At 44.6% G+C, this 22,268-nt stretch overlaps 1 protein-coding gene across 5 annotated transcripts in view; it reads right to left on the bottom strand.

Annotated features, from left to right (window-relative positions):
- Window positions 1-1,731: 1,731 nt before the first annotated feature.
- Window positions 1,732-22,268, bottom strand: part of fam13b (family with sequence similarity 13 member B) — a 50,676-nt gene continuing 30,139 nt past the window's right edge. For 3 of the 5 annotated variants that reach the window (XM_010899042.5, XM_010899067.4, XM_010899050.4), the window contains exons 8-22: window positions 15,848-15,889; window positions 12,330-12,422; window positions 11,499-11,649; window positions 10,533-10,639; window positions 9,930-9,981; window positions 9,717-9,843; window positions 9,431-9,496; window positions 8,335-8,551; window positions 8,006-8,147; window positions 7,830-7,911; window positions 7,320-7,469; window positions 6,415-6,626; window positions 5,801-6,303; window positions 5,248-5,349; window positions 1,732-5,003 (exon numbers count right to left, since the gene is read on the bottom strand). In XM_010899042.5, the coding sequence (XP_010897344.2) occupies window positions 4,880-5,003; window positions 5,248-5,349; window positions 5,801-6,303; window positions 6,415-6,626; window positions 7,320-7,469; window positions 7,830-7,911; window positions 8,006-8,147; window positions 8,335-8,551; window positions 9,431-9,496; window positions 9,717-9,843; window positions 9,930-9,981; window positions 10,533-10,639; window positions 11,499-11,649; window positions 12,330-12,422; window positions 15,848-15,889 (2,170 nt within the window). In that variant the 3' untranslated portion in view covers window positions 1,732-4,879. The remainder of the gene's footprint in view (window positions 5,004-5,247; window positions 5,350-5,800; window positions 6,304-6,414; window positions 6,627-7,319; window positions 7,470-7,829; window positions 7,912-8,005; window positions 8,148-8,334; window positions 8,552-9,430; window positions 9,497-9,716; window positions 9,844-9,929; window positions 9,982-10,532; window positions 10,640-11,498; window positions 11,650-12,329; window positions 12,423-15,847; window positions 15,890-22,268) is intronic. The other 2 variants (XM_010899058.4, XM_010899076.4) reach the window with 2 other exon arrangements.

A 22,268-nucleotide genomic window follows, 5' to 3' on the forward strand; every position in this document is an offset into this window, starting at 1 on the left:
CACATGGCCCAACCCCTAACCCTTAGTATATCTTCATGTACACACACACCATGCTCAGCCCAAACTTTAGCCTTAACGCAAACCCGAACTTTGCAGATGGGACCTGAATGATCTACTGATCAAAGCGTGGCTTGTGTTACCCTGGTGTTAGTGTTGGTTGTGGCGCTAGAGGGCAGCACTTACACATAGAAAAGACGATTGGGCCATGCTCACAAAGGCAATGAGGCACAGTATCTTTGGGGGGGCTTAGGGATAGATCGATCATGTTTTAAATCCAACAGAGGCAATTTATGAAGCCTCAAGATGATCAGCTGGGCAACATATCAACACTCCAAATGTATCTCTGTAGACCTCAGATGTCGAGGCATGTCTAAAGCATTGAAACCACCCAGTGAAATGGAAGGTTTCTAGCTACCAAGGCTAATCCTAAAGCTGACTGTCAGTACAAACTAACTAGTCGGGCCTTGGCCAAGGAGGTGACCTGAGTAAAAAAGGCATATGACATGCCAGCTGGAGTTAGCCAAATGGTACTAGATTTTTCCTGTCAGTCCTTTATCTGGTCTGATGAAACCAAAATCAAACTATTATGTCTGAATACCAATCACAACATCTGGTAGAAACAAGGTCCTGCTCATCAACTGGCAAACACCACTCCTATGGTGAAGCATGGTGGTAGGAGCATCATGCTATGGGGATGCTTCTCAGTGGAAGGGACTGGGGGACTGATCAAGATTGAGGGGAAGAATAAATGGAGCAAAATACAGAGGTCCTTACTGAAAACCTGGTCGGGAATGCACAGGACCTCAAATTGGGTCAAAGATTAATCAAACATTATCAACTACACAGACAAGACAACACTGAAGCAGCTTCATGCCTCTCTGTGAATGTCTTAGAGTGGCCCAGCCAAAGCCTGGACTTGAACCCTATTGAACATCTGTGGAGACCTGAAGGTTGCAGATCACTGACACATCCCCATCCTATTTCAGAGAACTTGAGAGGATCTGAAAGGAAGAATCAGAGGAACTGCCTGAAGTACAGGTGTGCAATGCTGGTAGTGGCATAATTTATACAGACTTATTTTTGTATTTTGTACTGTACTCTGTGTAACTGTATGTTGTCTTGGACGTTTGTGCTTTGTCTCAGCCATGTCACCGTTGCAAATGAGAATGTGTCCTCGATTGGCCTACCTGATTAAAGGTTAAATAAAAAAAATACCTAAGAAGATTCAAGGTGATAGCTGCCAAAGGCGCAAGTACTGAATAAAGGATCTGTAAACTGATGTACATGAGATCAGTTACTTACTTTTAAATAATTTGGCACCAATGTCTAAAGATGTTTTTGCTTTGTAATTGTGGTATTGTGTTTAATGTAATCAAATTAAGCATAGCAAAATGTAAGAAAGTGAAGGTGTCTGAACACTTTTGGAAGCCACTGTGTGTAAACGGTGTAATCACAGTAATGAGACAGTTTGGGTCTATTCCAACAGTAACCTGACTGGTGTTCTGCAGACAGGAGCTTGACTCATTAGCTTGGGAAATAATCAGCTTGTCCACCTGCCTCAATTAAAACACATTGCAACTCTTAATGGACTTTACCTGACTAAACACAATGCAAGGTACCTAGTCACTGCATACTTCACAGAAAACTGTAAATAGAAAATTGATTTGTTTTTAAAATAGTGCATCTGGTCAAATAAATAAAGCCAAATAAATAAAGCCAAATAAACTTCTGCAAGAAGGCATGTAAATTACAATCTTTATTTTTGTCTGAATGTACGTTATTACTGATTGTACTCTATCATTTTTAAATGAAGGAAAACAAGCATTCACAAAAACATTTCTAGATATATGAATGTAATACACAGCTCCACATATAGATAGGGAGGCTCTGGGAGCCGGTGGCTGACCATCTAGTTGTTGATGCAAACTACCACCGTCCCTCGAAGCACAAAAACAAACATGCTAGGATGGGACTATCAACAGGGTCAGTTTATACATCCTCAACCTGTGGGCTTCACATTTTTTACTAAGTGTTGCAGGCACTATGTAAAAACAATAAGCCCTGACAGAAAATAACACATCAACCAATAAAACCATCTTCCTTTATAAATTATATAAATTGGAATGTTCAGTCCAAATATACCCCCACTTTTCTTTCCACACAGATCTTCTCTTTTCATTTGGTTAAAGCCTCTAAACACCATTATGCTGACAACTCAAGTGGTAAAAATGCTTATTTAGCAGATCCAGTCACGGTGGAACTCTCAAAGCAGTTATAAGTGACATTTTCATGGATTGGCCTGCAATGTAGAAAACAGAAGACCAAGTCCCATGAGTAGATTAAACATTAATCAGCCATTTACTCATTAAAATGCACACATTGGGTTAACAACACCCCCATTCCATTTATACAGGCCAATGCTAATTTATTGCTTCATCTTCATGGCACAAAAATATAAACAATACAAATATTTGCCATGCAAGCCTACTACTGAGTCTATCTTATACAAAACCAAAACATAACAGATTGTTAGCCAATACAGAGGCACTACACTTTGAAGGTGTATTGGGAAGGGGTTACAAAACAATATTATACAAAATAATGGTCATAAAAAAAAAGAACACACTCAGGTTTGAACATCACAAAGTGAAATATATTGTTTGAAATAATTTAACATCCTGACATTCAACCTTCAGTTTAAGTAGTGCTTTAAAAAAAGAAAGAAAAAAAGTAACAAGTTGATAGACAAAACAATAGCTGCATTCTCAGAATGCTGTGCAAATAACTTCTAGAACTTCCCCCACGCTGTCCATCATACATAAACCACACCCTGCCAACTAAAGGAAAGGTTTCATTACTGTTTTGTCCCAGTGAAGGGCAAAAAGCCACATTCTTAGTTCAGTGCTAATGTCCTTCAGGCAAGACTAGATCCCCTAGATTCTGGGGGTGTTCGGTTGACTAACAATTTATTCCGTTATTCCACCTCCTGAAACCGATGCTGGCCTTGATGTCAGTCGCACTGGGCGGTGTCCAGTCATTCCAAACCAATTCTGGATAACTAGAATAGCTAGGGGTTGGAAGGTCAGGGTTGATGATCTCAAAGGACTGGCAGGCAGCACTTCAAGCCGACTACGCCAACCAACCCATAAACCAGTGTCATTCCCAACATGCATCACTTTGACCCGGTTTCATATAACCTTCAGAATGAAGCCCATAAGAGGCTTTGGGCTCTAGAGATAGATAAGTTATGTCAAGGGACGACTTGTTTGTGAGAGGTTGTAGCAAAGCCTTTTCAGAGCCCTGTAGTCAGACAACTCCCCAGGTTCCAGCGATGACCTGGCTCTACATTGCCTAACCAAACCCTACGGCTCACTATGGGACATATCCCAAAGTGAAAAATAAACTCCAATGACCAACACCCAATGCAGCACCAGAAACCAACATGAATAGCACTAGCCTGACATTTTTGGGCCTCTTAGTTGAACAAATCCAGGTCTTCTGCAGTGGTCCAGTAACAGCTGACCGAAGTGCCATTGGACTTCAATGCAGAAACATGCAGTAGCTAGATGTTGGCAGTCATTCCACACCCATCTGAGACTGTTCTGCGTAGTAAGTGAAATCTTAACAGAGGTTGCCTAGTTTACCTCAAGCTGATATGGGGTGCAGGAGAACTGTTTGACAATCTTCACACTCCCCAGAGACTAACAGGGGTTAGGACATTGGGGCTGTTTGTCATCTTAACCTGGAACAGCCAAATCATTTTTAGCAATCCTTGTGAAAGCTTGACCCACCCCCCCGATCACTGCCCATCCACACAAACAAACGGGGGCTTAAAACAGGCTGCAACAGTAGGATGTTGGCCAGCACACCTGGCTGTACAACTGGACAATGGGGGACTGAGGTGGTGGAAACTCACTGCAAGACAGAACACTAGCTTCCCATCCAGAAGCGTCTTAACAGGGCAAGGAACTGCCCATCACATCTTGGTACAAAAAAAAAAAGAAAGACATGTATATTTTTTATACGCTAAAAGCAAGTTGCCCAGGCTTATAGCCAGGAAATGAAGAGTACCTTGGTACAGGAACACTAAGTGATGAACCTACCTGGCCGTGCCTCCATCTGGTGTCCCACAGTGATGACTGATAATCCACAGTCAAATATCTCAAGAGCCAAACCAGTCCCAACTGATGAAACCTGCTCCGCTTCAATAGTTACAGTTGTGTAATAATAAAACAATTGGGATTAGCAAGCATACTAATATGTCAGGCTTGTTTTCAAACCCACTGAACTACTCTTCATTCAAGAACAAATACATACTGGAACATACAAACATGTGTACATATTGATTTACAAGAACACATACACAATGACATCTTTCAAAGGAATTGCACCCAGACAACACAAAACCATCCCAGTTTTGAAGGATGAAGACTGAGCTGGTTAAACTGAATTCTTGTGAGTCTGAATGTCTGAACTAGGATAAACAGTCTCCTTGCTCTAAGGGAGGGACAGTTCGGTTCATGGCCTGGTGACTTAACACAGTAAAAAACACAAGCGCCGGTCCTCTCCAATATGATTTCTCAGTATGAGAAGCTACCGAACATGAGAAGTCAATGAAAAACACAATGTTTAAAACTACACAATCTAAACTGTAAAGAGGATGGGGAAATTCCTCTGAACAAAAACGGACAGCAGTAAAGTCTTGACTGGTGGGATGAAGATGAGTCCTCATTAAGGGGCCATGTGTGATGGACTAGGGACAGGAGACAGCAGGGGTCTATGGGAGTGGCTGCGAGGAGAGACCTGCTGGCTCGGCTTGATGAAGGGAGGATTTTCCTTCGCGTCAGTGTCAGGTTGATCAAGGAGGCCTCACTTCCCTCTAGATGGACTTAGAGGAATCCTGCTTGCTGATCAGCACCTCCAGCAGACGGAGTTTAGCTTTGATCCGTTTGTATTCTTTGTACTCCTCCATCATGGGGAGTCTGTCCTCCTTTTGGACGCTCCTGTAGCAAGAAAAGACAGGAGGTCTGAGATACGGGCCTGTTTAATGCATCCGAACGGGTGAACAATCAGTAACCAACCAGGTTATTGCTGGTGTTGTAAATAAGACAGGATTTGTGCTCCAGTTGGATATTACTAAACATTCATCCCAAGCCATTTGTCTGTCACTCAGACTGTTGTTAAAGGCTGGATGACACGGGGGAAAGCTTCCTCACCAATGAACATAACCGGCTGTCTTTTACTGACCTGCCATTTCGCTGGTAGAAATCATCCTCAAACTCACGAATGGTCTTCCTTAAGTTCTTCTTGTCAGTCCGGGCCTTCCACAGCTGCTCCAGGAGCTCCGGCCTGGACAGGGAGACATATCATGTCATTAAATGAACATAGTGGACATCTCTCAATGGGTCTCATCATGACATCAGATATTCTCTGTGTACATGTATATCATACGGTCAGATATTCTGTATGTGTACATGTATATCATACGGTCAGATATTCTGTATGTGTAGATGCAGAAAGTGACCAGGTCAGGTGACGATGTATGTCACAGCAACAGAACCAGCCCTACTACTTGGGCATAAAGCTGGTCAGACTGCCCTTTCTATTCTACTCCCCTGAGGCCATGTCCTCACTCACCACACTAACCAGATTACTGCCTCATCCAGCAACTCTCAAGACCAGCGCTAATAGATCTCAGCCCTGTTCCAGTCGTTTTAAATACATTGAACCTAGACAGACGGTGGGGATGTGCTGTTGTTAAGGGTGGAGTGGCGTGCATATGTGATGTAGGTCAGCTCACATGGATGAGGCATTGGAGCTGGACAGACGTAGGTCCAGAGCCAGTTTCCCAGAGGTCTCCTCCATACAGGGTTTGAGAAGGCCATCACAGTCTCTCTGGGAGCTGGGCTGAGGCTGGTCCCCGGCCATGATCATCCCTGACGTCATGCTCTGCACCTCCAAGTGGCTTTCCTCCTCTTCCTCCTCGGCTCCAGCTTCTACCTCCGCTCCAACCTCTTCCTCCTCCTCCTCCTCCTCCTCCTTGATCTCGTCACAGAAGTGGGCCGTCTCTCCCTCGATGATGGGCTGCAGTGTCTGGGTGCGTCTCTTGCTGGAAGGGGAGGCGATGATAGGGGTGATGCTGACACGAGTGAGCATCTGTTTGACCAGGCGGTAGCGGTCGTACAGTGGCTTGACCCCAAGCCTCTCCTCCCTGGTCACAGGTCGGCCATGTAGGCCCTCGTAGTGGAGGAGGTTCTTCTGGAGCACCGTCTTCTCACAGGACAGCTGCTCCTTGGTCATTTTCTATAGGGAGACAAGGTCATTTGCACAACATTGGTTTCCATGTGTATGTCTCAGATGAGGGCTTCACAGCAGCTTTGTGGGAGCGATCTTCTGACAGCGGACATGTCGTACCTTGATGTCTTCTGGCCAGTTGTCTTCCTCCCTCTTCTCCTTGATGCGGCGCTGGATGAGGTCCAGTGTCTCCTCTCTGGTGGGCCCGTGACCTTTTGCCTCTCCAACAACCTTGTGACCCGCTTGGTCCAGGGTGGAACCAAAGCTCTTGGGCAGGGTGTTGCTGCGTGGCCTCATCTGAGGGGTCAGCTCGGCCTCTTTGTGTTTGGCGTCTGAGAGGCAGAGGGATGGAGAAAGAAGGAGAGAGGAAAACAGAGGGAAAGGAGGTGAGATGATTGAGGAACAAAGGCCTGGTTCATAGCTGACAGTGACAGAGGACATGCAGGAGCTTGATGGGCTGTAACTGCTGCTGCTTTGAGTCCTCCTGTCTGTCATCCAGAGACAAGAATCCTCCTGACAGCCAACTACAACTAATCCCAACTACAGGTCTACCTAAAGACTCAGGGGAAGACTGTTGGAAGAACAGCAAACACAACACACCAGCCAGCCTGCACTGAGGGCAATGTCGTCATTAAAGGCATGTTCCAGAGGACCAGTGCCCATTCAAGGTAATAATAAAACTGTTAGAAACTATATTTCACACTATCTAAAGACACTGCCAAGCACAAAGGGGTACTGGGTACACTACCAATGGCATACTGACAACCCCCAGGACTGGGACGTGTTTCTGTGTAACACGGTGGAGCTTTTCAGACAAAGAGGTAGAGCGAGAGGCAGAGCAGAGTGAGAGGCAGAGCAGAGCAGAGCGAGAGGCAGAGCAGAGCGAGAGGCAGAGCAGAGCAAGAGGCAGAGCAGAGCAAGAGGCAGAGTGACACAGAAAAGAGGCAGAGACAGTGTGGCTCCAGTTGAAAGTCAACAAGTCAGAAGTGTTTTGGGTTTCTACTTACTGCTGTTAGTGTACTTACATAGGTAGGGTGCCTGTCTAGAGGCAGTGAGGGGGCGTGCAAGTGTAAAATGGGGTGTGTTCGGGGCGGAGGAGGAGGGGTGTTGGCGTCTGTATGACTGAAGCACCGCCTGGTGCCTCAGGGACCCTTTGGGAAAGAGATGCTGTCTTCCTGCCGATGGGGGACGTCCGGTTTTTAAATTTTAAAGAAGAGAGAGAAACTTATTCGGCTTTGTATCTCCCATTTGGGGGGGGGGGGGGGGCGTTCAAATGGAATGGATATAGATGGGTGGAGGGGGTGACTTTCACAATGGACCAACACGGTGAAGGAAGGCCACTATGGGGAGGCCATGGTCGGCGTGTACTATAACATGCACTGATGACTGGGCCGTCAGGCAGCTGGGTAGGGGCAGGACCAGGCTGCCCAGGTGAAGTATAGGATGGCCCACACGCAAGCTCACTCGCCCAGCCGATCCCCAACCCAGCCCTCACCGTCACCTAACACCACCACACACACCGAGGAGGCGCTTACCTTTTAACTGTTTGCGGATTTTGGTGAGGTCTGTCATCCACTTGAGGACCTTTGGGTTAGCTGCCCTGTCTCCATGAGACGGCTGGAGAAGAAGACAATCAATATAAGTCCCTAACACTGGCATCTAATGACCAAGGAGGAGCGACAGGTTGCTCATACTGCACCGTCTGTCTTACCTTGTAGTTCCTGTCTTTTTCAAACTGTTCCTCAAATTGTTTGATTTTCTTCTTGAGGTTCTGTAGTTTTTTGGTGAGCTGGTGGGAGACGGACTCATTTCTCGCCCCGCTCTCTTTGGAACTGAAGGAGGCACGGCGAGGCCTAGACAAGGACGACAGAGGTTTGCTGAGAGAGAGGAGATGCCTGTAACTTCAATGTTAATGTCCGGGGTTGGGAAAAGGGCTAATTTCATTGAGTCATACGCACTTGTCAAAATAACCGAACAGGGACACCTCAAAGCTGCTCATCTTGTCCATAGAAAAGACCATTCCTAAAGAGTGTGTCTCACCTCCCCAAGGATTGGTGGGCTTTGGTGGGAGAAGTTGCGTCGTGGTCAGTGAGCTGCAGGAAGCGTTGGCTGTGGCCAAAGTCCAGGAAGCGACGGGCCATGAGGGGGTGGGCGTCCTCCTCATGGGGGAGGGGCACCATGCGTCCAGCCAGGGGTGACAGCTGAGCCTCGCCGGAGTCACTATCGTCCTGCCACGACTTGAAAGCTGGCACGGGGTCTGTGTGGAGCACAAACACACAGACGAGAGGCAATATGTAGCGGGCGGGGAGTTGGAGTACGAGGCTAGCACGTACAGCACTGCCGTTCCAGAATCTAAAGAGTCCGACACATAGATAAACCCTCAGGACAGAGCATCCGTCTGGCCTGGAGAGTCAAGTGGCACCTAGAAATTGGAAGGTGGAGGTTGGGTGGGGACAACACAAGCAGGTGATGGAGGCACTGAAGGGGTACTGTATGAACATGGAACCGGTTCTAACATGTCTGGATTAAACAGAGTGGCAGAACCAGGATGTGTCTGCACAAAGCAACTATTATTTTGAATGTCTTGTTTTGGAAAAGCGTCTCTATATTTTAAGTTTCACCATTCATTGCAGACATCCAAAATATGATGCTGTAGTCTGTCCATGAATCATTCCAAAGGTTAAACTTCATTAGGAGCCATAAAATGATGTCCAATCAGAATTTCACAGTGATATGACTGATTACTTTATAAACAAAGCATCAAATTAAACTCACCCCAGACATATAATATAAAATGCATTGGTCCAATGTGGAACCAAAATATTCAAGTATTCAGTTCTTCTCATATTCTTAAACAGGCCTTTCCGCCCACTTTGCCTCCTCAGTAGTGAAACGGCAAAAAGCCCAATTTGGCAAGGGTTTGTCTAAATGAAATGCTATTTAGTCCCACAGTGTGTGTGTTTAGTAGTCTCTTCTCTAAAGCTAGGTAGAGGTGCGAGGATGAGGCGGGGTCAGCCCTGCATGGAGACAGACGCTCGGAGGGGAAAGCAGGCTGGATTACACTGTGACGGGGATCTGGTCCTAGAGGGCCCGGATTAGTAAAGACAGGGATGATGGATGAAGAGCTCCTACTTACCATGGCCTCTCCCATGCAGGTGCATACATGTGAAGTCAATGAGGGGGAGGCTGTTTGGGGATGGTGCTAATGGAGTACAGAGGGAAGGAGAGAGAGATAGCAGAGAATACTGCCGTGAGCTGAGCTCTTCCACAACCAGTTGGAGCAAGCATTCAGAGCTACGCCCTACGGCCATCTCAGGCCTGGCCCAACAACCTATCATTAATTCATCATCTGCATCCAGGTTTACTCCACTCCACAACACAGTTCCCGGGCGTCCCCAGGGGAACAACGCCTGTTCAGTTACCTTCCCAGGGGCTGTGAGGGAAGACATGGCTGAGGTGGAGGGAGCTGTTGGTGCCGGGACAGCTGGCAGGGGGCGAGGCGTAACCCCTGGAGTCCGTGTTGGCGTTCTGGTCACCCGGGCACACATCCTGGGAGGAGGAGAAGAGGAGTTAGTGTGTTGGATGACCTTGGCCGTTTGGGAGAGATGAAGGGAGGAGACGTCAGAGACACTCACACAGGTGATGAGACCAGCCTGGTCCATCTTCTCACATGACTGGTTTTCTTTCCTGGAGGGAGGAATGGAGGAGGGAGGGAAGAGATGAATACAAAGGAGAGGGAGTGTCTGGAGTGTGATGGCAGGCACGCCGGGTTTGGCTGTTTCTGGCCTGACTACTGAGCGCACGCAATAAAGTGACCGTTAGTCAGCTGACTATGCCTGGCGGTGAACGGTGCATGTGAATTCTTGCTTTATTTTCTGAGGATGAAGCCGTGCTCAGTGGACTAGAATAGACATTTCGCCGCACAAGATGTGCGTGACATTCTCATGTCTCAGGGTGTTTACAGAGGAATGTCTCCAACAGCCACTGAAAAGGCCTCACGCTGGCTTTCAACTTCGCCAGGCGACATTTCAAATCCATGTTGTAAATATTAACAAAACACCAACTGAAAAACCCCAAATCCAGATTAGCATATAATAATGATTAGCTTGTTTCATTGAATGCCAGCTATTAGACTTCTCTGGGCAGGCAGGAAATGAACTAGACAGCAAAGCCATGGTGTTTAAGCTATGGAGGTAATTGTTGTGTTTAGCAATACAGTTAAATACTTCAAAGCCAACCTGGCAGTGTTGATATTGTTTTCGGCGTCTACAAGAGCCTCGGTGGCCTCAAGGTCCATTCCAGAACTCTCCTCCAGGGCGGCGCCATGGTCACAGTCTTGGACCTCCTGGGAAAAACACACAGAAACAACAAATCAAGTATTACATTTCTTACACGGACACATTGAGTCTCCACTGGCCAAGCATAACATTTCAAATAGACACTTAAAAGGAGGCAGAATAAGCAGCAAATTAGTTTTGCGGTTGTATTATTGAGACACTACAGCCTAAATTGCTGGAAGGTGGCCTTTTTTAGGCATTGAATGGAGACTGCGTATATATGCTTGTATAAAGTGGGGAGTGTCTGGTTTGAACAGGAGTTACTGTCACACTTTGGTGATTGGCATACTTTTTCTCTGGGCTAAAGGACTGTGGAGTCCAGCCAGCAGCGGGCACTGTGGTGAAGGACAACAGGGGAGGCTGGGCAGACGTCAGTGAAAACTAGGTGCCATTTTATCTAGGAAGAACCAAGGCTCTAAACAAGGCCACTGGAGAACTAAAGCAGTGCTCTGCCATGTCACAAGACTCTGTAGTGTCTTTGAAGATGGAAAATCCATATAAAATCCATGCTGTGTCATCTTAAGCAACATGGACTACAAGAGGCAGAACGCAGGGTTTGTAATGAGCATGTAATTGGCAGTTATTTAGTGTGTGGCGGTGGTTACGTCAAGCAGGACTAGCTGTGCTCGGGGAGAACAGAACAGCGTCTGTATTGACAAGCCTGCCTAGTCTCCCACCATCCTCCCAGGAGAATAACATCTTTGTTAGGTCCAGACAAAAGACCATGCTAGTAGCAACAGCATCAACCTTGGAACCAAGCTGCTGTTCAACAACAGGGCTCAGTATGATAAAGCATTCAACATTCTGCTGACCGTCAGTGCTGGTGAAGTGTGTGTGTGTGTGTGTGTGTGTGTGTGTGTGACTGACCTGTTGAGCTTTGGGCCGGTTGTCAGAATGCTGCTGGGCGTTTTTGGCTGCCAGGGGGCTGGTGGCATGGCCCTCCCCTTCACACAGAGTCTCCTCTCGGTGGTCCTGGCATGGCATCAGCTCCGTTACCGGCCTCTCACTGGGTCCCGGCCTTGGGGAACCAAACAAGTCATCAGCCACGTTAAGCATGGCAGGCTCTCAACTTTGGTTCTGTGACCTTTGTGGAGCTGCCTTCCATCCAGCTCCGTCCAGAATGTACAATATTGGTGACAACGGCACGTTGGCGTGACTAAGTCACTGTGTTCCTATGTTGCTCTGCATGTGTGAACAGTTGCATCATGTATCAAATATGTGAATTTGTGCGTGAGACTATGAGAACATGTATGGGTGTGTATAAAAATACCCAGTTCAAGTACATGAAGCACAACAGAAACTATAGGATTGGTCTTACTGGTCTAACTTACAGGACTGACAATTCAACAATGTAACCCTGCGCATTTCCAATAATGTCCCGCCGGATTAAAAATCACCAATAAGCTTTCAAAAACAATTCATTTGGTCTTCCCCCAGACAGCTGAAAAGTCAAGAAACATGTCGCAGGGCTCTCAAGGTCAGGTAGGACGGTGCTTGGACAGAATGCAGTACTCTACAATATCTTTCAACATGTCTCCTTTAATGTACTTCTTAAAGATAGTGTTTTATTTTATGGCAAAAACAGAATTAAGTTATCTCAGGAAATAATCCTTGAATCCAGCTTCTCCATGGTCATTTCTTTATTCTCAACATAATTTCTACGTGAAATGCAGTGTTTCACGTGTGTTCACTGCTCACCCTTGGTTGTCATAGCTGCTGATCTGGTCGATGGAGCTTTTGAGGTCAAAGAAGTGCTGTTCCACTGCAGCGCGGATGGTCCTCTCTATAAGCCTACAGAAACAACACAAAGCATTACACGGTTGCCCCAGAAATAACCCTCTGAATCCATCTAATAAGGAACATGAGAGTTCACTGCTCAGCCACCCATTTCCAGCTCTCAGCTAAGATTAATAAGGTCAACTATGAAAATTAGACTATAAAAGGGAACAGTTCTCTATTCTGAGTCCTGAGATACATAATCCACCAATATTTCAACTAAGCACCAAGCTCCCTTTTCATTGGGAGCCTGAGAAGCGTGAATCCAGGGGATCAAGGCTTCAGCACAGCCATCTAAGGTAGTGGAGACTCGAGGGGGTGCGTGTTGGCCAGGGGTTGCCCAAACCCAACCGTCCCCCTGGCAAGAGCTCAATCCGGGGACTGTGTAGCCTGGTTCCTGAACCGCCTAGCACGGTACAGTTGAGCTCATAGATATGCGTCCACATCATTCGTTGATCTCTCCAGGGGTGTGGCGTCTCCAGGACCTCCCAGAACCACACACCCAAACCAGCAGGCCACCAGCAGGCAGCGGTTAAAGTCCCAACTGTGCCCAGCTCCGTGACAAATCCTTATTTACAGGAAGGAGGACACTTTGCTGTCACACGTAGAAAACCATCACAACAGTGATTAGACTAACCAGTCGCCATGGCTGCAGTAGGTTCTATCGTCCGAGATAAACCACTGGAATGCCACAAGTACACCAAGCCTGCTGAAGCTAGCTGCAAGCTATACCTAATAGAGCAGAAAACCACTAGCTACAGCTAACGCGGTACTAAGCCTAGAAAAAGCCACCAGCTGAAGCCCAGTGTACTTGTCTCCTGCAGATACAGTACAGTAACTAGCCTTGAACAACGTCAGTCTGCCCTTGCCTACACTCAGGGGAACCAGGAGGGGTGTCAGGTGATGGCTTGGCCCAAGTCAAAATGTCAACTCAAATAGTTTGGTGACCCTCACGTCTTGCTCACCACCTCCCTCCAACTCCTCCTCAGTGGCTGACGGCTGCAGGGGCACTTCACTACTGTATCCTATGTCCTGTTATCCTATTCAGGCCTTTGCTCTTTATTCAAAGCACCATAGCACCTAAAACAAACCAATTTTAAACCATCCATCAGCGGTTCTGTAAAATGTAGAAGGGTTTTTCCGACAACTCCATTTAATCGTTCCTTAAAGGGCTTCTTAAGGTTAATAGTCTTGCCCAAGGACACAAGGCAGATGTTTCACGATGGTTTGGGGGATTTGAACTATGAAACGGTCCAATTTTGACCCTCTAACCATCTGGCCCTCTGCCCACTAGGTGTGTGGCAGAAATTGAGATACGGAAAGTTTTCAAAACGTAACTAAATCGATCAGAACATTGGCAGGATTTACAGTGGATATAAAAAAAAAAGGTCTACACACCCCTGTGAAAATGGCAGGCTTTTGTGATGTAAAAGAATGAGACAAAGATAAATCATGTCAGAACTTTTTCTACTTTTAATGTGACCTATAATGTGAACAATTCAATTGAAAAACAAACTGAAATCTTTGAGAAAGAAAAAAGAAAGAAAAGAAAAATAACCTGGTTGCATAAGTGTGCACACCCTCTAATAACTGGGGATGTGGCTTTGTTCAGAATTAACCAATCACATTCAAACGTACATTAAATAGAATTCATTACACACCTCACATCATTTAAAGGGACTCTGATTAATCACAAATAAAGTAATGTTGTTCTAGTAGCATTTTCTCAGTTGCATCTCAGAGCAAGATGGAAGCCTTTTCTTAAAAACATCCAAGCCCGGCTGAAGTTTGCAAAAACAAACATCAAGTCCCCAATAGCATGTGGGAAAATGTGTTATGTTCTGAAGCAACCAAGGCTGAACTTTTTGGCCATAATTCCAAAAGGTACGTTTGGTGCAAAAACAACACTGCACTTCACACAAAGACCACCATTCCCACAGTGAAGCATGGTGGTGGCAGCAAAATGCTTTAGGGCTGTTTTTCTTCAGCTGGAACCGGGGCCTTAGTCAGGGTGTAGGGAATTATGAACAGTTCCAAATACCAGGCAATTTTGGCACAAAACCTTCAGGCATCCGTTAGAAAGATGAAGTTCACCTTTCAGCATGACAACGACCGAAAGCACACATCCAAATTCACAAAAGCATGGCTTCACCAGAAGATTAACATTTTGGAATGGCCCAGCCAGAGCCCAGACCTGAATCCAATTGAACATCTGTGGGGTGATATGAAGAGGGCTGTGCACAGGAGATGTCCTTGCAATCTGACAGATTTGGAGCGCTTTTGCAAAGAGTAGGCAAATATTGCTACATCAAGATGTGCCATGCTAATAGACTCCTACCCAAAAAGACTGAGTGCTGTAATAAAATCAAAAGGTGCTTCAACAAAGTATTATTTTAAGGGTGTGCACACTTATGCAACCAGGTTATTGTGAGTTTATTTTTCCCCCTCAAAGATTTCATTTTGTTTTTCAATTGAATTGTTCACATTATAGGTCACATTAAAAGTGGCAAAAACCTGGCATTTTAACAGGGGTGTATACTTTTTATATCCACTGTACATGTAATCTGCATTAGATTTGAATGGGGGAATTCCAAAATCTGCATTAAGAAAATGTGCATTCTGTATCAGTTGTTTCCTCCAAACTGATTAGTTACAGACAAAGAGCAGTCAGTGATGACCTGGTGCCCATTCATTAAACTTTTTCTGTTTACACGTTATTACCCAACTGTTGCATACAGACATTCGTCTTTAAACCATCTGGGTGTAACTACACTATCAGCGATCCTAATAAACATTTGACACCACCTGGTGGTTGATTGCCGTAAATTCCATATTGGAAATAGTCAATACATACATGCCACTTCTCCAACTAGTCAACATTGAAATTCAGCACCTCTGAAACAGCCTTCTATGTTAGTCGTCTAAAAGACAAGTTTGAGAAATTCAATGAGTCCCAAATACACATAACATGTCTAGCAAAGCCTGAGTATATAAAAAAAAAAAAATAGAATTTATGTAGTATTGCCACAAAATGATTATTTAATCTGTTAATCAACATGCTTTTCCAGGTTGCTGATAGGACCACCACCACTGTTACTTCCATTAGATGATAAATATTAAAAATGACAATAGGTAAGCATTAAACTGTTATTCTACACCTGTTATTAACAAAGCATTTTTCTTTTATTTGATATCATATTTGCATACCAGTTCTCAAAATGAACAGCTCCCTCTATGTCGAATGACAGAAATGAATTTGATGTCCATCTTGCCTGTTGTGACTTACTTATTTTACAACACCTTATTAACAGAAATACTGGATGGAAACTAGCTGTTACTAATCCAATTTTCCATTTACGTTTTCATTAAAATTCATAAAGAGTTTGAAGCAAGCACCCGCTGTTAAAAAGGGTAAGTGGTGATTGAGAAAAAGTACTTACTCAGCAGATCCTGGAAGAATGCTGATGGGGGAGATGTGTGAACTGAAAGAGAGGAAAGCCCGGTTAGAACAGACAGTAACATCTTCTCAACTTGGCCCTTCCTGCTAAAAAATGACCTTCCCATTTCTGGGCAGTATGTCCATCTGTGTGTGTTCCAATGGAAACTAAGAGCAGTGAAGTGACAAAAGGAGTTCATGACCTCAGCTCACTTGCGTCCTAATCTGTATCAGTTAAGCCAAAAGTCCTAGACTAAAACCCATGATTAAAGCAGAATTCTGAAAATCAGTCATTGGCTTTGATAATGTGAGCGGTTAAAGATGGTACCTGATTGTTTTGTCAAAATTAGCGGTCTCAAATTACTGAAATGGAAGGGGTCTCAAATCAAAATAGTCAAGGATAGAGCAGCAAAATATTTAAGGAGTGTCCCCATCCTGCTGCCAGACAAAAACAGGGTCTATCCCACTGATTCGGTCCAAAAGGACATAGCCGGCAACTCTGCTCATCACCAGGCAACTCTGCTCATCACCAGGCATTGCTGGAGCGGCTGACAGGAAGGGGCTGGGGTGAGTCAGCAGTCTGCCTGGCTCATAAACAGGGTGGCATGCCAGGAATCTGGGCTTACATAACACCCTGGTTATCCCAGCAGTTACTGGTCGTGTCAAGTTTAGCTTTCCCTTTGGGTAGAAGCTGCAGGGGCACCCCAAGGAAATAAAAACAGGTGTTCCAAAAGCAGAAACAGACAGGGTAGGCCACTTGTTACAACTTAGATTACTCACTATTGAGTTTAGGGGGACTTTTAAAATTATTCTATTTCAAAATGAATGAAAAAAAAAAATGAATGCCCCAGAATTCACAGGAAAATGTATATTTATATAAAGCATGTATGTAGTCTACACATGGTCAATATTATTAGGTATGCTACTAGCAATAAACATCACAATATCATATGTAGCTTAAATAATGCTGGCTACAGAGGCTATAAATACACAAGCCTGGTCTCTCTCATCCAACTGGCCTTCATTAGGCTACAACTGTGACTCAGACTGCGGCAGAATATTAGTGTCCATCTCAAGTATCCCTTTCCACAGCCAAGCCTCAACATGTCTGCGTATGTCGATTGGAGTGCTCAGTCTCCCTTGATAAAGACGTATCGTAGAGGCTCACACCTCAGTCTCTGACCAGCCTGTCTAACTGAAATCACCTTAACTACTAAGTCACCCCGTGCCCCAACAGACCCCACTTGTTTACAGACAAAGCAGCGCTGGAAGTCAGCATTAAGGACACTGTCAGTCAAAGAGCCATACTGAGACAGAGCAGGGTAGTCAGAGGCCACACTACACAGAAACACATCTGCCTCCCCCCACTCTCCTGCTCCTGATAATTAGGTTCAACTGTCCACTGCCTTTGGTCTTCGGCCAATATGGCGAGCCAGCAAGAAAGTGTTTATCGGTTGACCCAATTTCGGACTGCAGAACCAATACCATTTAGTCTCACATATTCCGAGGTAGTCTTTCATCTGGAGTCAGCAATGTCCTGCGGGTCGAGCCTTCGCTCTGTGCTTGGGAAAGAATGAGAGTCCTGTTGGATGTGGCCACACACAGGCCAGACAGCAGAACACGGAGATATCGGTTACGACATCAATCCCTCTTAAACACTTGGACTATTCTGTAAATGGTCCAAAATGAGATACGACTCCTCTCAACAGGCCTATTTCCCAGACGGTGGAGAAACCAGCTTGTGACTGGACAGTTTGTCAACAACAAAAAGGCTTTAAAAAGTCCTGAAGAGCCAATATGCAATTGGTGTCTTAAATGTACATGAGGGCAACTGCCTTATAGCTCTCCAACAAAGACTGTAGACTACCTACTGACCTCAAATGTCCTCCATGTTAACTATTGCTCATCCTCTTAAATGTAGTGTCTGTTTCTTTCTGAAGGCGCTTTAAATCTATTAAGATTATTTTTAAAAGGCTCTAGTCTATGATCAAAATATACAGGTTAAGGCAATCCTAATATGCTGTAACTATTAAATATGGGACCATCTTCTGCATTCCGACTTGACTGGAAAAGAATGGTAGCTATAGAATAACTGCTCCATTTTTTTCACTTGGACCTTGCTTTCCCTAGACAACAACCTCACACGAGGATTCCCCAGAACACGACAGGGCAAAGCAGCTCGGTCCGACATACACCTGTCTTTCATGGGCAGTGCTAAGACCATTTCACCCATCCCTCTGTTGGACCCCCTGGCAGCTTCAGGAAATCTGTATATTTTGACACAAGGCTCCATTGGTAGGTCCGAGTGCATAACTTCCAAAATAGGCTACCTTAGCTTGTTAAGCTCTTCTGGGAGTTAAACGAGTTTCAACTGGTCCAATAAAAGATTTCCTAAAAAGGTTCCATAACTTTTCCAGACAAGACAACACAGAAGACATACAGCAACAACACAAAACAAAAAGTACATTAAAAAGAAGCAGAGATACACCACTACAATATGCAGAAAACTGATAATGAGAACAGCATATGTGCTAAAAAGGCAACAGAGTATAAAACCAGAAAAGAAACCAGGCAAGCTTAATTTAGCTGCCCGCCGCTGGTTCTCAAGTGTGAGATGCAACGTCTTTAAACACTACACCACGGAGCTAAAACTTTGCAGAGTGACGGTATAGCGTCTTGACGTTAGATCATTTTGTCACGCATTTACGTCACGCCAAGTTTTAATATTTCGTTAGACACCATTATGCATTGTGATAAACTGACTAACGTTTCTTATACATTTTCAACCTTTTCGTGAAAAGAGGAGAGAATTGTGTAAACCCCTACTCTTTTACTGCCCAAGGGGATGTGATCAAGCCTAAATATTATCCCAAAATGTAGATCGTTTTCCGTTTTTAGGTTGATTCCCACTGCAGAGTGATACATGCCATGTGCAGTTTTTTTTTTTAACCGGATGCGACTAGTAGAGCAGGTGCTGTGGAAGATACACCAGGAGTATGTCTCCAAAATCTACTATGGGTAAGATTCTCATTTGAATTCGGGTGAGAAGGAAAGTAGGGCTGCACGATTTGGATCAAATATTGAATCGCAATTTTTTGGCTAAATATTCGAATGACGATTAAGATTTGCGAATTTTAATATCATAGATAACCGGACTTCTAAAACGAGATCATATAATCCATAGCCTACAATGTGCTAACTGAATAAGAAACCTGTTAAAGTTAAACATGCTTTTCAAACAACACTTACTAGGCTACTCATTTCAAGGTCAAGCCTGTGTAAAACATTGTAGAACGGTAGTCGATAAATTCAATGCGAAGACGTTTGCGCAGCTTCCAATAAGTTACTAGGCTAGTACACCAATGTTTCCCAACACATGCCTTGATAGATTTTTTTCCTGCATCAGGTAAGACTATGTTTGCAGGCACTGACCTTGAAAGCGAAACTCTTAATAACCATGCTGTTTTGTATGTGGGACAATCTCGAAGACTTCTGAAAGCATACGTCTTCGCTAACAGTGGCAGTCATGTCGATAAAGCACCGGCTAGAAAAACTGAAAACGGACGTCACCTCACGTGACATGCATCTCAATTACATTTTGGATCGGAAAATCTGAAAGTTTGCGATTAGAATATTGCAGATTTATAATGCATTTTCAAATATAATTTAATCAGTCGTGCAACCCTAGTAACAAACTATTACAGTAGAGGAAACATTGGCTTCATCCTGTAGTCCACGGAAAAATACTTATTTCAAGCGCCTAATCCCGCCACCATTTTAGCATAATTCCACTGTAGACCCAATATTCTTGATTAGGTTATACATAATGACAAAGTTTGTTAATACATATTCCCGAAAGGGGGCCCATGTTGTGGGAGGCAATAACACGAGTTACCCGTTGAGAGATTGCGTGTCAACTGTTGAGTGTTGACATTCGACAATTTATAATTACATTAAAACCCAAGGGCAACACTGGGCAGAATGAAAAACGGCCTAGGTGCTCAAAAACTGTGTGAAACTTAAGAGCCAATAGAATATACCATTTTGATTATGTAAGCCCAAAAACATTAGTACAACATAATGGGCATGCATATTTCTACTGGAGTGGGACTTTAACAATTTGCAGTCATTTCAACTAACAACGCTCAGGATTAAAGTCAGGACTTAAGATACCAAGGACAACTAAACCTCTGATAAAAACACAGTAAGAAAACTGCCGCACCTGAGAAAATACTGATGCCTAGTCCTGTTCTAATGAAAGATCAGTGTGCTATCTGCTGCCCTTATTATAAAAGATCACACAGAGCAAAGCTCCAGGAAACATTGAGCTTCATCATCCCATAGTCAGCTGACTGTCTGCTGTTAGATAAACCCATACTGTAGACAGAGAGAGCTGTTATTAGTACGAGTGGCTTAGTTGCAGCAGTAGATGTAGCCAGCTATACTAGCTAACTGTACTCAGCACTGCCTCTTTAGGCTATGTACAGGGTCTGACAGAGTGTAGCACCGCAGTGTCCAGCCATTCATCACACTTTCAGTAGGTATTTGTAGAAAAGCTCCCACCCACACACTCTTTTATTCTCTGCTGGTGAACACCCCTTTCTTTTGTGCCCTTGATACATGCCCTGTGTATTAAAATTAAACATTAGTCAATCAGACCAGAACCCTGCCTGTGGAGGTATCACTTAAGGTGGATTTGTTTACAATTTATCAATTAATTAACCCCTTGCCTCTTTATGAAGCCTTGATAAGTTCATTCATCAGGGCGAACTACCTGGGCATGACGTCTCAGAGATATCACAAGGATCTATTAAGCGATCAGACAAATACATCACAAAACCATAAAGCGCGCGTGCAAACACACACACAATTCACCCCCAAACCCCCTAGGACTTTTACCTGGGCAGCAGAACTTCACATGCCATTTTCCTGATTGTCGGTTTTGCTTGGTTAGGCGTGTCTTTTTTTTGCGGGTTGTCCGGACTGAGAGCTTATTGAGAATAAAGTCTCTCTGAGCAGGTGAACAAGCAGACCTTGGCTGTCTGGGAACATATTGCGTAGCTGTGTCCTCAGCTGGCTGGCTGCGTAGCGATGGGCTCGGCACTCTGCAGGAAAGTGCTGCAGTAAACAATCCAGACCCTTGCTCAAATACAGGGCTGCCTGACGCAACCGCGGAACCAGCCCCATCATCCAATCACCTGGCCCAGAAGGGACGGGCTACCTTCAACAACACCCTGTCAACATTGACTATGACACACAGCTGACCCCCAATCACTAAACACACAATCTGACAGCACTCTGGCTGGCTTTTATAGAACCTGCACATCACCCCTATGGCAGCTTGACATCATCAATCACTGCCTGCCGGCTGGGATGGGTCACTAGTAGGAGGCTCATTGGGTAGCCACAGGCCAGGTCACACTGAATCACAGGACCCCTTTAGACACTTCTAACTCATCTCAGTTTGTCGGAGTGATAGGGGACTAACACAGACAGCGTAGGAATTTCACGACGGCCATGGCCGTCGTTGCCCTTTGCTCTGGCCACGATGCCCCAAAAATCATTGTACGCCAACGGCCTTTGTGCCCCTACTACTGTCAAAATCTCATAGTCAGCAGTTTGTTTGTAGTTCGCAACTGAGAACAACCACAAGAACGGACAACATGCAGGTAAGCAAGCTAGCTAGTTATCAATAGATAGCTGACTTATTTAGTGCTTACCTGTTCCAAACGTCTGTTTTGGAAGGTGCGTTTATGAGCAACTGGGAGGTGGGAATTCTCTCTGAGTGGGAGAATACACCTGAACGCTTTTTGAAAGCTCAGAGAAGTAACGTTTGACATCACTCGAGATGGCACCATTTGTGGTGAAAGATTAAAAAACGAAATACTTGCTTCACGCACAAAGTCACGATATTTGTTTATTTAAGTCGTTCTCATTAGCGGATGTGATAATGATGTTAAAGGATACTTAGCGGTTTACTTTTGAGTAAGTGAGGTAAAGTTATCTTTCTAGCTAGCTAGCCTATACGTTACTTAATTGCCAGTACCTATGCCTGTTTGTTGTCGTAATGTGAACGCTTGCCACTAAAACAATGAGGGAGGAGTAGATGTCATTTCTAAAACATGAATAATTTAACTTGTGGAAAAAACATCAGTTATTATAAGTTATTATTCAAAATATGATATTAAAAAAGTGAGTAATCTATATGTTTTTGTCATGCATGTTTTTTTCTTATCAGCAATTCAAGTTGTTTATTTGTAAGCTCCAAATCCTCTTATTTCACTCAATGGCCTTTGTGCCCTGGCATGTAACCTTTGTGCCTTAAACATTTTTGTGACTCAAGGCAAAATGGGCCTTGCCCCTAAAATGACGACATTCTAAGCCTACATATAGACATGACTCTTTTAATACCTCCTGAGGCCTGT

The sequence above is a fragment of the Esox lucius genome, chromosome 4, assembly GCF_011004845.1.
Source record: "Esox lucius isolate fEsoLuc1 chromosome 4, fEsoLuc1.pri, whole genome shotgun sequence".
Classification (NCBI taxonomy): domain Eukaryota; kingdom Metazoa; phylum Chordata; class Actinopteri; order Esociformes; family Esocidae; genus Esox; species Esox lucius.